The sequence below is a fragment of the Pelophylax lessonae genome (genome assembly GCF_965119305.1).
Source record: "Pelophylax lessonae genome assembly, chromosome: 2".
NCBI lineage: Eukaryota > Metazoa > Chordata > Amphibia > Anura > Ranidae > Pelophylax > Pelophylax lessonae.
The window spans coordinates 383,982,884-383,996,505 of NC_138769.1; the positions used below are offsets into that span (position 1 = coordinate 383,982,884).

The 13,622-nt window shown below is 45.6% G+C and overlaps 1 protein-coding gene across 1 annotated transcript in view; it reads right to left on the reverse strand.

Annotated features, from left to right (window-relative positions):
* Nucleotides 1-12,597, reverse strand: part of TMEM120A (transmembrane protein 120A) — a 51,298-nt gene extending 38,701 nt beyond the window's left edge. Inside the window, exon 1 of the mRNA XM_082246518.1 lies at nucleotides 12,390-12,597. Within this exon, the coding sequence (XP_082102644.1) occupies nucleotides 12,390-12,461 (72 nt within the window). The 5' untranslated portion in view covers nucleotides 12,462-12,597. The remainder of the gene's footprint in view (nucleotides 1-12,389) is intronic.
* Between the last annotated feature and the right edge of the window lie 1,025 nt (nucleotides 12,598-13,622).

Here is a 13,622-nt window from a genome sequence, read left to right on the forward strand (position 1 = left end):
GTTGCAGGCTAGCTTGTAAGTGAGCTGGGAATTTTGGTTTGTTTTTGCTCTTCCATGTGCTTTTTGCTGCAAAGGCTAGTTATAGGTTAGGGTGGTTGCCATTTGTTGCACTATTCCCACTGACACCAACAATGGGGCACTTTTACACCTAATGACACCAGTGATGGCTTACTATGCCTTTCACTGACACCAATGACGGGGCACTATTCCTCCCAGTGACACCAAGGATGGGGCACTAGTTCCACACTAATACTGTTTACTCCCACTGACACCAGGACATTTACTACTCCCACTGGCCACAGTCTGCCCCCCCCCTAAAGTACAGTAAACTGGCTCAATGTTTATAAAGTTTGGAGACCTCTGATCCTTGACAATACAAGCTGCAGATAGTCATCTGGAAATCTCCCTACATTAATGCATCTCACCTTTCTGGGTTTAGTCATACACCAGATAGGGAAACACGTTAGAGTGGGGAGGTCTCCAGATGGAGCTCTACAGCATGTATTGCCTGGCTAAAAGCTTGTTGAAGGAAGTGACATCACTGGTGTGTGGCCCCTTGTCATCCAGAGAGCCTCTCTTATTTACACAATTTCATTCAACTAATGAAAGCAAATCTCCATTCAAACAACTGAATACGCAGTTTTAGGGAGTTGTAAAGGCAATTTTTAAAAATTAAAATGGCAAACAGATTATACTCACCTGCTCTGTGCAATAGTATTGCACAGAGCAGCCCTGAACTTCCTCTTCTGGGGTCCCCTGCTGGCAATCTTAGCTCCTCATCTTCTCTGTCTGCCCCCATAGCAAGTTGTTTGATCCTGAGCTAAGCTATGGGTGTCCATTGGCACATACAGCGAGAGCGAATTAGCTGAGAGCGAGTGTGGAGCAGGGGCGGATTAGGTCGGGGGTGGGCAATTGCCCCCTAGACCGCTCTAATGCCCTGTGAAAAGGTGTGTGGCAAACAACCAGGAAACTGTTGGGAGGAGAGCTGGCTGGATCACACAAAGAGGATCTCTCGCTCGGACACAGCTTGGATCTGAAACGCCGGCGCTGTCAAACACAGTCCTGACTCCTGGACCGGCTCCTATGAGACAGCACACTGGTCTTATGATGGAAAATTGAATCAGTGTGCTGTTTATCCTAGGAGCTAGTCCAGGAGTGTGTTTGATAGCAGCTTTTTAAAAATTAAAATGGCAAACAGATTATACTCACCTGCTCTGTGCAATAGTATTGCACAGAGCAGCCCTGAACTTCCTCTTCTGGGGTCCCCTGCTGGCAATCTTAGCTCCTCATCTTCTCTGTCTGCCCCCATAGCAAGTTGTTTGATCCTGAGCTAAGCTATGGGTGTCCATTGGCACATACAGCGAGAGCGAATTAGCTGAGAGCGAGTGTGGAGCAGGGGCGGATTAGGCCGGGGGTGGGCAATTGCCCCCTAGACCGCTCTAATGGCCTGTGAAAAGGTGTGTGCAAACAACCAGGAAACTGTTGGGAGGAGAGCTGGCTGGATCACACATTAGGCCGGGGGTGGGCAATTGCCCCCTAGACTGCTCTAATGCCCTGTGAAAAGGTGTGTGGCAAACAACCAGGAAACTGTTGGGAGGAGAGCTGGCTGGATCACACAAAGAGGATCTCTCGCTCTGACACAGCTTGGATCTGAAACGCCGGCGCTGTCAAACACAGTCCTGACTCCTGGACCGGCTCCTATGAGACAGCACACTGGTCTTATGATGGAAAATTGAATCAGTGTGCTGTTTATCCTAGGAGCTAGTCCAGGAGTGTGTTTGATAGCAGCTGGCATTTCAGATCCAAGCGGTGTCACAGTGGGAAACCCTCTGTCTGTGTGATCTGGCCGGCTCTCCTCCCGATTCCTCCCTGCGATCCCCATGCAGTGATAGGCTGCATTGATGAGGCGGCACTGATCAGCAATGATCAGGCTGCACTGATGGGCACTGATATGCTTTATGGTAATATTGTTGCCATAGTGGTTGTTGTTAATCTTTATTTTTGTAACTTAAGTCTGCATAAACTATTTAACAGTGTCATTTCATTAAATAATTTAAAAAGGGAGCGTGTTTAGGGGTGGAATTACGGGCAGGGCAGGGTAGGGGTTGGGTGGAGCAACTGGTGGTGAGTAACTCTTAGAGCCGGTTCACACTACCGCGACCAGAAAGTTGCCCCGTGACTTTAAAGAGACTTGGAACAGACTTGGAACAGACTTGTGCACTACTTTAAAGAGACAGGCGAGTTTGTCTGTGGGGAATGCCTGGCTAATCTCTTTCTTCTTCCTGGAAAGTCTGATAACAAGTCGTGCCAATTAAGATAAAGAGGCGACTCCCATTGAAGTATATGGGACCAGTCGGATCACAGGTCGCCTCAAAGTAGTGAGAGAGAGAGAGAGAGAGAGAGAGAGCCAAGCGCCGATCTAAGTGTAGCACAGCAGTAATTTTAATGACACACAATAAAATCGTTACTCACAAGAGGTCCATAAAAGCAGGCATTGGTAAAATCAGTAAGGGGAAGGTCTCTGGGGTCACATCCGAGGTGGAAGATCCAGTCAGGCGGTAGCGCTGTGATGAGGGAGGACAGCCGATGGCCTCATGTCGGAGGCGGGAGACGTGCAGATCCTCTGTGGTGGTGGAGCAGCGTGGGACCGCCGGTCGGATGGCTGTGACGTCACTTCCGGAGACAGCAGGGAATCAAACGGCGACACGTTGCGGAGCTCCGCTCCTTCTTCAGGCCGTGCAGGGGCCATCTTGTGGTATACTAACATGATCATTTTCTGCCCAGGTTCTTCCTTCCGTCTTCCAGAGATCTTTTTGAACCCTCCCGACATATGCTTCTTCATATCAAGCCAACACCAAAGTAAGTACCCATATATTAGTTAACCTTGCCCACATAGTTTCGTTACCACTATCCGATTCATAGTATGACCTTCCTCCATATATGCCCCGCACGACAGCCGCCCACACACTGGCACACCAACTTCCTATGGGTGTGCGTGTGTGAGTGTGTGGTTTTGTTGTGTGTGTGTGTGTGTGTGTGTGTATGTGGTAGCGCGCATATACACATGCTTGCGAACATGCGTGCATGAATACGCATTCACGCACGCACACATTTTCTCCCCCCCCCCCCCCATTCTTGCCTTCATGCGTAGGTCCATACATTTCACAAAATCAATCCAATCATGTTGCACCAGTCCAAACATTCCCTGACTACACCCTCACATATTTATTTATTACTTCCTTTTCATATCAATTGTCCTTACTGTATATATCCATACATGTGCGCTCTTACCGCACGGACTCTTTCAGTCCAAAAAGATAATCTAGTCCCCTCATGCACACTACTCTCCACACCATGAACATTCATCCTGTAGTGTTACACTGTTATTGGTCCCAATACTAAAACATCCAGTTAAGTCAGCACATTTTTTCCCTCCCCCTTCTTCTTTTTCCCTCCCCCCCCGCCATTCCTCCACCCCCTCTCCCCCCCCCTTCCCCCTCCCCATACAGCTCCGTCCTCCCTTCTCTAGCCTCCACCACTCCTTGTGTAGATACTAATCCCATTGCTGGTTCGCCATTCCCAAATTTGTCCCTCCTGAGCCACTGTAGTTCTTGTCCCGGACTATGGGCATAAATACCACATTCAAAATGGCCCCTGCACGGCCTGAAGAAGGAGCGGAGCTCCGCAACGCGTCGTCGTCGACATGAGGCCATCGGCTGTCCTCCCTCATCACAGCGCTACCGCCTGACTGGATCTTCCACCTCGGATGTGACCCCAGAGACCTTCCCCTTACTGATTTTACCAATGCCTGCTTTTATGGACCTCTTGTGAGTAACGATTTTATTGTGTGTCATTAAAATTACTGCTGTGCTACACTTAGATCGGCGCTTGGCTCTCTCTCTCTCTCCTGAAACCATACAGGGTCGCTTCACCCTCTACAAGCCTGCAGCCATCCAAGTGTCCAGCTATTGGATTACACTCCACCATCTGCCCACAGTATACTTTTGCAGTCACCCGTACTGTCTGTTTGCGCCACCTCTCTCCCCCCTCTGCTCGCCTCAAAGTAGTACAGGACCCTTTTCTGAAGTCGGAGCAACTTCAGTAGTGCCAATTAAGACGGCACTGATTGATTAACATTGCTTTTGTTATGTCAAGCGACCTGGGGCGACAAAAGTCGCCTCACAAGTCGTGCTAGTGTGAATGGGCTCTTAGGGATTTATGATACCTCATGTTTTACAAGTTCAAAAATATAATTTCAGTTTCTAATGTATGACTTAACAAATAGAAAAAAACAAATAAAAAAGTGGACCCATTTCCGAAATACTGCAGACCGTCATTTCTTGAGCTGGACAAATAGCTATTAGCCTACCAACTCCGTAGAAATGTGTTTTATGTCTACACAACTTCATTGTGTGCTAATAACATCAATAGTCATTGATCTCACAATGTGCCCACCTCTGTTGAGCATCTTTTAAGTACATTATTTTTATGTACGTTTTACTACTTTGCAAGGTATATAATAGCATTCTGGTAGGGTACATGTTGAGAACAGAAAAAAAAGCTCTGTACATGATCTTGCAAAGTGACCCTTGAAGAGATTAAATTTAAATGGCATCCTAAATACTAACGCTGTGCTATATAAAGGCGAGGTGTAAGACGAGCCCCATCAGAATACTTCTGACCAATGGCTGCAGCAGAGATTAGCAGATGGCATTCTCACAGCTCTGGCCCTGGTGCCCTTTGTGAAGATATTCCAGTGTCAAGTCCTTGTGCAACTGCAGAACAGAGGAATATTGAGGCCAAAGTGCATGTGTGGCAGACATCTATCTCAGTGCTTGGCTGTGTCACTAAGCGACCTCTGTCTTCCTCCCAAGGATAATAGGCTCAACAATGAGTTAGCAGTTTATAGACAGTGAAGACGTTCATTTCTGTCTTTTCTATTGAAGATAAGAATTAGAAACAGCAAAAGATAATGTTCTTGCAAAAAGTGCAAAGGTTACCACAAGGTTACAGCATTTGAATTGCGGAAAATATGGCACTTTTCACATTAGAAGTAGACTAGATTATAAAAATTATTATTTAAAACTACTTATTTGTTTAGTCAAACAGATAACTAGACAGAACAATATAGTTTGGCAAATCATGGCGCAACTGGTGCTTGCTGAAAGCATAACCTTTATGTCAGTAATGAATTCAAATATAATAAAACACCCAAACTTCATTCAGTGGGAGATGTACAAGACATGACATATGCACTGTCTGCTATCACTTGCACTTTTCCAGAAAATATTGTTTTATAGGACTAAAAAGTAGGTTTGAAAGAGTTTCATCTCCCATGTTTGTATAGTGCAGACATATTACACTGAGGTCTAGAGCAGTGGTCTCCAAACTGCAACCCGGGGACAGAATGCGCACCTTTGCCTACTTTAATCCGACCTTTGGGGTATTACTCCCCTCACTGTCAGCAGTAGTGGGGCACTATTCCTCCAACTGACACCAATGATGGGGCATTATTCCTCAAATTGATGCCAATGATGGGGCATTATTCCTCCCACTGATACCAATGATGGGACACTATTCCTTCCACTGAATCCAACAATGGGGCACTATTCCTTCATGGATACCAATGATGGGGCATTACTACTCCCACTGACACCAACAATGGGGACATAATACTTTCACTGACACAAAAGATAGGGTACATTTCCTCCCATGGATACCAATGATGGGGCATTATTCCTCCTACTGATACCAATGATGGGGCATTATTCCTCCTACTGATACCAATGATGGGGCATTATTCCTCCTACTGATACCAATGATGGCACACTATTCCTCCCACTAAATCCAACGATGGGGCACTAGTCCTCCCATTTATACCAACGACAGGGCTCTATTCCTTCCATTGATGCCAATGGTGGGGCACTATTCCTCCCATTGATGCCAATGGTGGGGGACTATTCCTCCCATTGATGCCAATGGTGGAGCACTATTCCTCCCATTGATGCCAATAGTGGGCACTATTCCTCCCATTGATGCCAATAGTGGGGCACTATTCCTTCCCATTGATGCCAATGGTGGGGCACTATTCCTCCCATTGATACCAACAGTGGGGCACTATTCCTCCCATTGATATCAACCGTGGGGCATTGTTTACTTCCACTAATGCCAGGAAATGTTCTTCTCCCACTGACCACAGTCCATCCCCCTAAAGTTTGAAGGACACTAACTTGGTCCTTTGTTTGTAAAGTTTGGAGACCCCTGGTGTACAATATACAGAACATTCACATCAGTCCCTGTTCCTCTTGGGTCTTTACCAACATAGCAGAAATAGCCAGAACATCAAAGGTTACTGGTCTCAAATCTTTACTGAGAACAAAGTAAAAACATTGCTTGTATATCAAAGTTTATAAAGCCACCAAAGTTTCGGAGCTCCTATGGTCACAGGATGTGCTGTTACTATATCTAAGATCTCAGTAAAGAATAGAGATCTGTAACTTTTGGTGTGCTGGGTATTTCTGTTGCGTTGGATTTTCACTGCATCACAGCTAGCCGTGCACCCTCCTCAAGGCCTGAAAGGTTAAGGTCCTGATTAATTTTAGGTCTACAACACTAAAGCTTGGTATACACAGGCCGAAAATCGGCCAAACATTCAGCCCATGTGTACATCGGCCTGTTCATCAAAAGCCATTGGCATCTAATCAGCGCTGGCAGCCAATGGCTGTGCTTTTGTTCACGTTTGCACAATTGTCATGGTCACTATGAAGGATTACCACTCCCTTTTTGGATTTTTATTTTATGTTATGGAAAATACAAGAGCAGGTTCTGGAACAAAGAAAGGCAGATGGCAACACCCAAGCAGAGATGATGAGTCATTCCTTTTACCTAAAATTGACATTGTAGCTGCAATTGTTACTAATTACAGCTGATCCACCCACATTACATGGGCAGAGATTGACAGTAATTATTTTATCCTTTTTATTTCTATGTTAGAACTTTTTTTACTAGACCAATAGTGCAGTTAGGGCCCTTTCACACGAGCGGACCGGCTGGGTCCCGATCATGCCCACTTGTCAGTGTTTCAAGTGGATCCGATCTGACCCTCCAGTCTCCTATAGGGAGCGGCAGGTGTCAGCGGACATGTGTCCGCTGACATCCAATCAAATGCTGTCCACTAAAAACAGAGGTTACCCATCTGTCTGGTGGATCTGATGGAAATCGGGTGTAACCAGACAGGCGGTCTGTTTACATCCGACCTCCCATAGAGGAGAGTAGGTTGTGTCTATGCCCGCTCTGCATAAGCGGGGCGTACACAGACCAGTCATCCGCCTGCTTAGTGGAGATCAGCGGACAGATTTCCATCTGAGAGGGAAAAATCCATTGACCCAAATCGAATCAATTAGAGAGTAATGGTTACCTAATCCACTTTAGTTCTTCATTTGGACAAATTTAGTATATCTAAAGTTTCTAAACAAAGGACCAATATATTGTCCTTTAGACATTAGGGGGGGGGGGGGCTAGACTTTGGTCCCCCGGAAGTAGAAAATGCCCCAGAGTCAGTGGTAGTACACAACGTCTCTGACTTGGTGGTCAGTGAAGAAAAAAAAAAAAGGACATCACTTCTGCTCAGTAGGGAATAGTGACCTGTCATTGGTATTGGAGAGAGGAATTGTGCCCCATCGTTGGGTGTCATTGGGGAAAATAGTGTCCCATTGCTGGTGTCATTGGGCCAAATAGTGTCCCATTGCTGGTGTCAGTGGGAGGATCTGTGCCCCGAAGGCTAGATAAAGGCAAGCATAGGGCCACGGGCAGCAAATTGAGACCATTGTACTAAATCAATAGTGCAAAACACAGTAAATTGTATTAACCAGACAGCAATGATTACTTTATCCATTTCTGATCAACATTTGGTCATATGTCATTATACTAGACTTTTCCATATTCTATTATTAGGTTTGTGTATTTAGGCACTCTCAATGACATTCCCTGAAGAAGATTGCTCAACAATTGAAACGCATTAGAAGATTGGTGTCATATCGACTATTTGTTTAGACACACATTGTCAATTTATGTGCCCCCCCCTTCTTTTTGAGGGTAGTATATTACACCATGCATGTACAGAGACCAGATGTTTTTAATAGTAAATTTGATCATGGTTTGAATAATAATAATAAAAATAATAATAATAGTTTATAAGAATATATTAATATATATTATTTGTTCTAACATAAGGGATGGAGCAGCCCTGAACTCACGTACCATTCACATCACACTTTGAGCTTTTACCATATTTGGTGAAATCCATTGTACCAGGGACAAATGTATCCATACCAATTGGCTGCTTTACAAGCCGGTAACATAACTGGAAGTGATGAGTCTCTTTACTTCCAGTTTGTGGCGTCACAGACGGGGGAGGAACAACAGAAGTTCCTCCCATTCTTTTTAGTGCATCTGAGGTGACAAGTTGCATCGGTCCCAGGCTCCCCGTTGGGATGGGAAAGCCTGGAAAAAGAGGGAAGGAAGGAACGAGGAGGGAGGGAAGGAGGGAAGGAAGGAACGAGGAGGGAGGGAAGGAAGGAACGAGGAAGGAAGGAAGGAAGGAAGGAAGGAAGGAAGAAGGAAGGAACGAGGAGGGAAGGAAGGAAGGAACGAGGAGGGAAGGAAGGAAGGAACGAGGAGGGAAGGAAGGAAGGAACGAGGAGGGAAGGAAGGAAGGAACGAGGAGGGAAGGAAGGAAGGAACGAGGAGGGAAGGAAGGAAGGAACGAGGAGGGAAGGAAGGAAGGAACGAGGAGGGAAGGAAGGAAGGAACGAGGAGGGAAGGAAGGAAGGAACGAGGAGGGAAGGAAGGAAGGAAAGAAGGAAGGAAGGAAAGAAGGAAAGAAGGAAGGAAGGAAGGAAGGAAGGAAGGAAGGAAGGAAGGAAGGAAGGAAGGAAGGAAGGAAGGAAGGAAGGAAGGAAGGAAGGAAGGAAGGAACGAGGAGGGAAGGAAGGAACGAGGAAGGAAGGAAGGAACGAGGAGGGAAGGAAGGAAGGAAGGAAGGAACGAGGAGGGAAGGAAGGAACGAGGAGGGAAGGAAGGAACGAGGAGGGAAGGAAGGAACGAGGAGGGAAGGAAGGAACGAGGAGGGAAGGAAGGAACGAGGAGGGAAGGAAGGAACGAGGAGGGAAGATAGGCCACCAACACAGAACCTCCAATGACCGGACAGGATGGATGGGCAGAAGGTGAAGTGCTGGATGAGCAAGGGGATGGGTGGTGTCTGCTCTCTAATTTCACACAAGTTAGGCTTTCTTTTGGTGGTATTTAATCACCACTGTGTTTTTACATTTTTTTTGCTATATAAATAAAAAAAAATGCAGACAGTTTTGAAAAAAAAAAAAAATTTTCTTAATTTCTGTTATAAAATTTTGCAAACAAAATCTTTCTTCATAAATTTAGGCCAAAATGCATTCTGCAACATTTCTTTAATGAAAAAAAATCTATTTAGTGTATTGAATTTATTCTTTAGGAGTTATTATAAAGTTATAGACTCCACAAACTGTGATTGAGGTATATATCTCAAATACCCCCAAATGACCCATTTTGGAAAGTAGATAGTCTGAGGTATTTAGTAGGAGGCATGGTGAGTTTTTTGAAGTTGACATATTTTGTCACAATTGTTTTGGAAAAATAAATTAAATACATTTTTTCTTTTACAATTTAATTGTTTTTTTTACATACCGTCACCAATGCAGTACAGCGTCATCATATGCCTGATGTGGCAGTGATCAGGGACACTGACTGGTGACAGTATGTAAAAAAAAAAAAAAAAACACAAAATAAAAGTGAACAATTTTTTATTCAAATTTATTTATTTATTTTTTTAAATACTGTCAGCGTAGTTCAGTGTTTTTCTTTTTTTTTTTTGCACTGTGATTGCTTGTTACAGTGATGATCGTTGTAACAGCAATTGTTTGAACTGTCATGAATGGCTGTTATTCATGACTCATTGTTTACTACTGTGATGCTGTGATTGGCCCACAGCGATCACATGGTACAGGGTGCTGTGATTGGCCCAGGAACCATGTGATCAATCACAGAACACAGTATTAGTAAAGGATGCCATGAATGGATTCCATTTATGGCTATTGTTTACTATATGCCATGTGATATCTGGACTGCTCATAGCGGCCCGATACTGAGCACCAGAATCCACTATGCCTGGTGGACACAGCGGTTGGAGAGTGCGCTGTGCACGCGCCAGGGGAGAAGTACAGTGCGCATAAGCACTGCAACGTATGAGTATGTCACGATACCTAGGGGAGCCTCCCGTCAGCAGTAGTAGTAGTACTGTTGGCAGTCAGCAAGTGGTAATGAAAATAGAAATATTTAAATTTTAAAAATGTATTTAGCATGTTGATTGCTTTGGGGGGGGGGGGGGTCACAGTGCTGGCCAGTCAGAATTATTCTGATTCATCCCAGAAGTACAGCACAGAGAAGAAAGATGTGCAGGGGTTTCAAATCCCTGAACCACTAAAAACAGTTACGTGGAGGCTGACAGCTGAGCAACCCCCGGACCAGGTGAGATTGGAAGTTGTAAAGTGTTAGTTCACATTTTCATTTTTTAATGTGGTTGTAAACCCAGAATCCATTTTTTTCCCCAATATATACAGTGTGTAGCAACTTACTGTCCCATGTCCTTTATAAAGTCAGCACTTCCGCCTGTGAAAAGATGTAGCCCGTTTTCATCTTTAGTGACGTCACCGGGGGATACGCAATTCTTCCTTCATTCCCGGCATGATCAGTGTGCTGTCAATTAGGACGGCCTCGTGCCGTCCTATTGCCATATTGCCAACTCTCCTATGACTATATCCTTTTGGATGAAACGCGTCAGCAACATTTTACTGCCATCTCTCCATTTACATGCGTTGTTTTACAAGATGTCTGTAAGTGCATTCCTTTTCCTTTTAATAAATATCGCTGAAGCAGATTTACACTATGTTCGCACTATTTGGTTATTTCCATTTATGTGATACCGGTTTGGAAGTCTGGGCATCCCCTTGCTGAGCATCCTGGTCATTCCGGCAATAACATCTGGCTACCGCGGTGCTTTATGGAGAGACTGTGTGTGAAGGAGGTGTCAGAGCACCGCTGCTCTCTATGGGGAATCAGATGAGAGTGGACCGCCTGTCCGCTCTCATCCGATCCGATCCCCTGGACGGATGGAAAATAGGGTTTCACGGACAGGATCGGATGGCAGCGGGTGTTAGCAGACATGTCTCCACTAACATCCGCTGCTCCATAGGGCTGAATGGGGCATCCGATCAGATCCACCTAAAAAACTGACAGGCGGATCTGATCGGAACGCCCGTGTGAAAGAGCCCTAAGTGCTGGTTCACATTATTGCGGCTGCGGAGATCGCATGTAATTCGGAGCGCACTGCTCCTTCATTACATGCGATCTCATGTGCGGATGCGAGTTCTGCCATACACTATGTATGGCTGAATTCGCACTGTATCCGCACCAAAGACGCACAGGAGGCATTTTTTTCAGCCGCCTCAGAATCGGATCGCACAGTGGTTCACACTTGTGCGATCCGATCCTGTGCGTACTGTCAGATCGCACTGCGATATGCGATCAAACTGGGGGTGTCGTTAACATTTAATTGCCACCCCCTGCGTATCGCATATGGCAGTGTGAACTGCCAGAGGTGCGGATGCGATGCGGGAACACGCTGCATATTTGTAGCGTTCCCGCATCGCACAAGTGTGAACCGGTGTTCATCAGTGCAGGAGAAAAAAAACTTACTTATTTACAAAATTTTTAACATAAACAAAGAAAAACTTTTGTTTTTTGGGTTTTTTTTTTCAAAATTTTCGGTCTTTTTTTATTTGTTTAGCAAAACAGAAAAAAACCCAGAGGTAATCAAATACCACCAAAAGAAAGCTCTATATGTTTGGGTACAGTGTTGCATGACCGCGCAATTATCATTCAAAGTGTAACAGCGCTAAAAGCTGAAAATTGGCCTGGGCAGGAAGGGGGTGAAAGTGCCCTGTATTGAAGTGGTTAAAGGAATAGAACCCGAGGATATGAACATGTATCATAGCAATGTACTGCATATGTTTTTTTTTTGACGAATCACATAAAAATCATGAAAGCCAACATACTTCCTACACTGATTGCCTCCATGTTGGCGATGTAGAAATAATTAATGTGCCCCTGTACACACTTATCTGCACGCCGTGTACCCCCGCACTGTCACAGTTGCCATGGCGACTTCCTCCTCTGACCCTTTCTCGCCATATGGCATCGTCTGCTGCGGCGGCTCCGCCAATCACTAAACAGCGGGGGCGGGGCCAGAGTCACACGGCGCGGTGTACATCATCCGTAGATGACAGGCGATCGCTCACCTGACTCTCATTGTAATGCTGCTGCAGCTCTTCCCATTCCCGCAGACAATCGCGGAGCCCTGAGGAAGTCATCTCGCCCCGAGTGGGGACAGCTCACTTGTGTGCAAGCCAGCGCCACTTCCTGATTACTCTTCTCCCCACCAATTGCGACCAGCCGACACGCCCCCCTTCACCGTCAGCTAATCGCAGCGCCCAGCGAAGGAGGCCGGTCAGGTCACGTGCTGTGAGGACGCGTTCTAAGGTCTCCTCCTCCCGTCTTGTTCACTCTTGTGGATGGAGGCGGGGTTATGTGTACACAATGCATTGCACAGAGCGATGTGTCATCAGATTGGAAGGATCTATTGGACTGGGCAGGGCTGACATTTCTATTCCCCCTCTGACGTTTATGATCATTGATTACTCATGTTATTACTTTATACAACACAGAATGCAAGATATCATATCAAGGCAGGGTGACAGTGTACAGAACTGCAACTTGGGATTTGCTGATTTCTATTAGAACACTGATCCTTTACAATAAAAACAAACTGGTATTGGGTGTTAACCACTTCAGCCCTGGAAGGTTTTACCCCCTAATGACCAGGCCATTTTTAGCGATTTTTGCAATTCGGCACTGCGGTACTTTAACGGAAAATTGCGCGGTCGTGTGACATTGCAGCGGACAGATCGGAACCCTTACTGACATTTTTGACACTTTTTGGGGACCAGTGACATTAATACAGTAATCAGTGCTAAATAATATGCACTGTTACTGTATAAATGACACTGGCAGGGAAGGGGTTAATTCTGGGGGTGATCAAAGGGGTTAAATGTATGCCTAATATGCTTACTGACTGGGGGGGGGGGGGGGGGTTCTGTGACAGGCACAGACAGATCGCAGTTGCTGTCTCCCTGCCTGTCTGAGAGAAGATCCGCCTGCTTTGTTCACATAAGCAGGCGGGTCTTCTCACGGTTTCCCAGAAGATGGAGGGAGGGCAGCGGCAAGTGAAACTGGAAGCAAGACAGGTGAAGATGGAAGCTGTCTCCAGTGATGACATCACTGTAAGGCTTCATTTTCCGGTAAGTTTCACAATATGTGCAAGTATGCGATGTATACTAGCACATTATGCCTTTGCCTTGCAGGTAAGAAAGAAAAAAAAAATGTGCAACGTTTACAACTCTAAGAACACCATCCCTATCAAGCATGGAGGTGGAATCATGATGCTTTGGGGCTGTTTATCTGATAAAGGTACA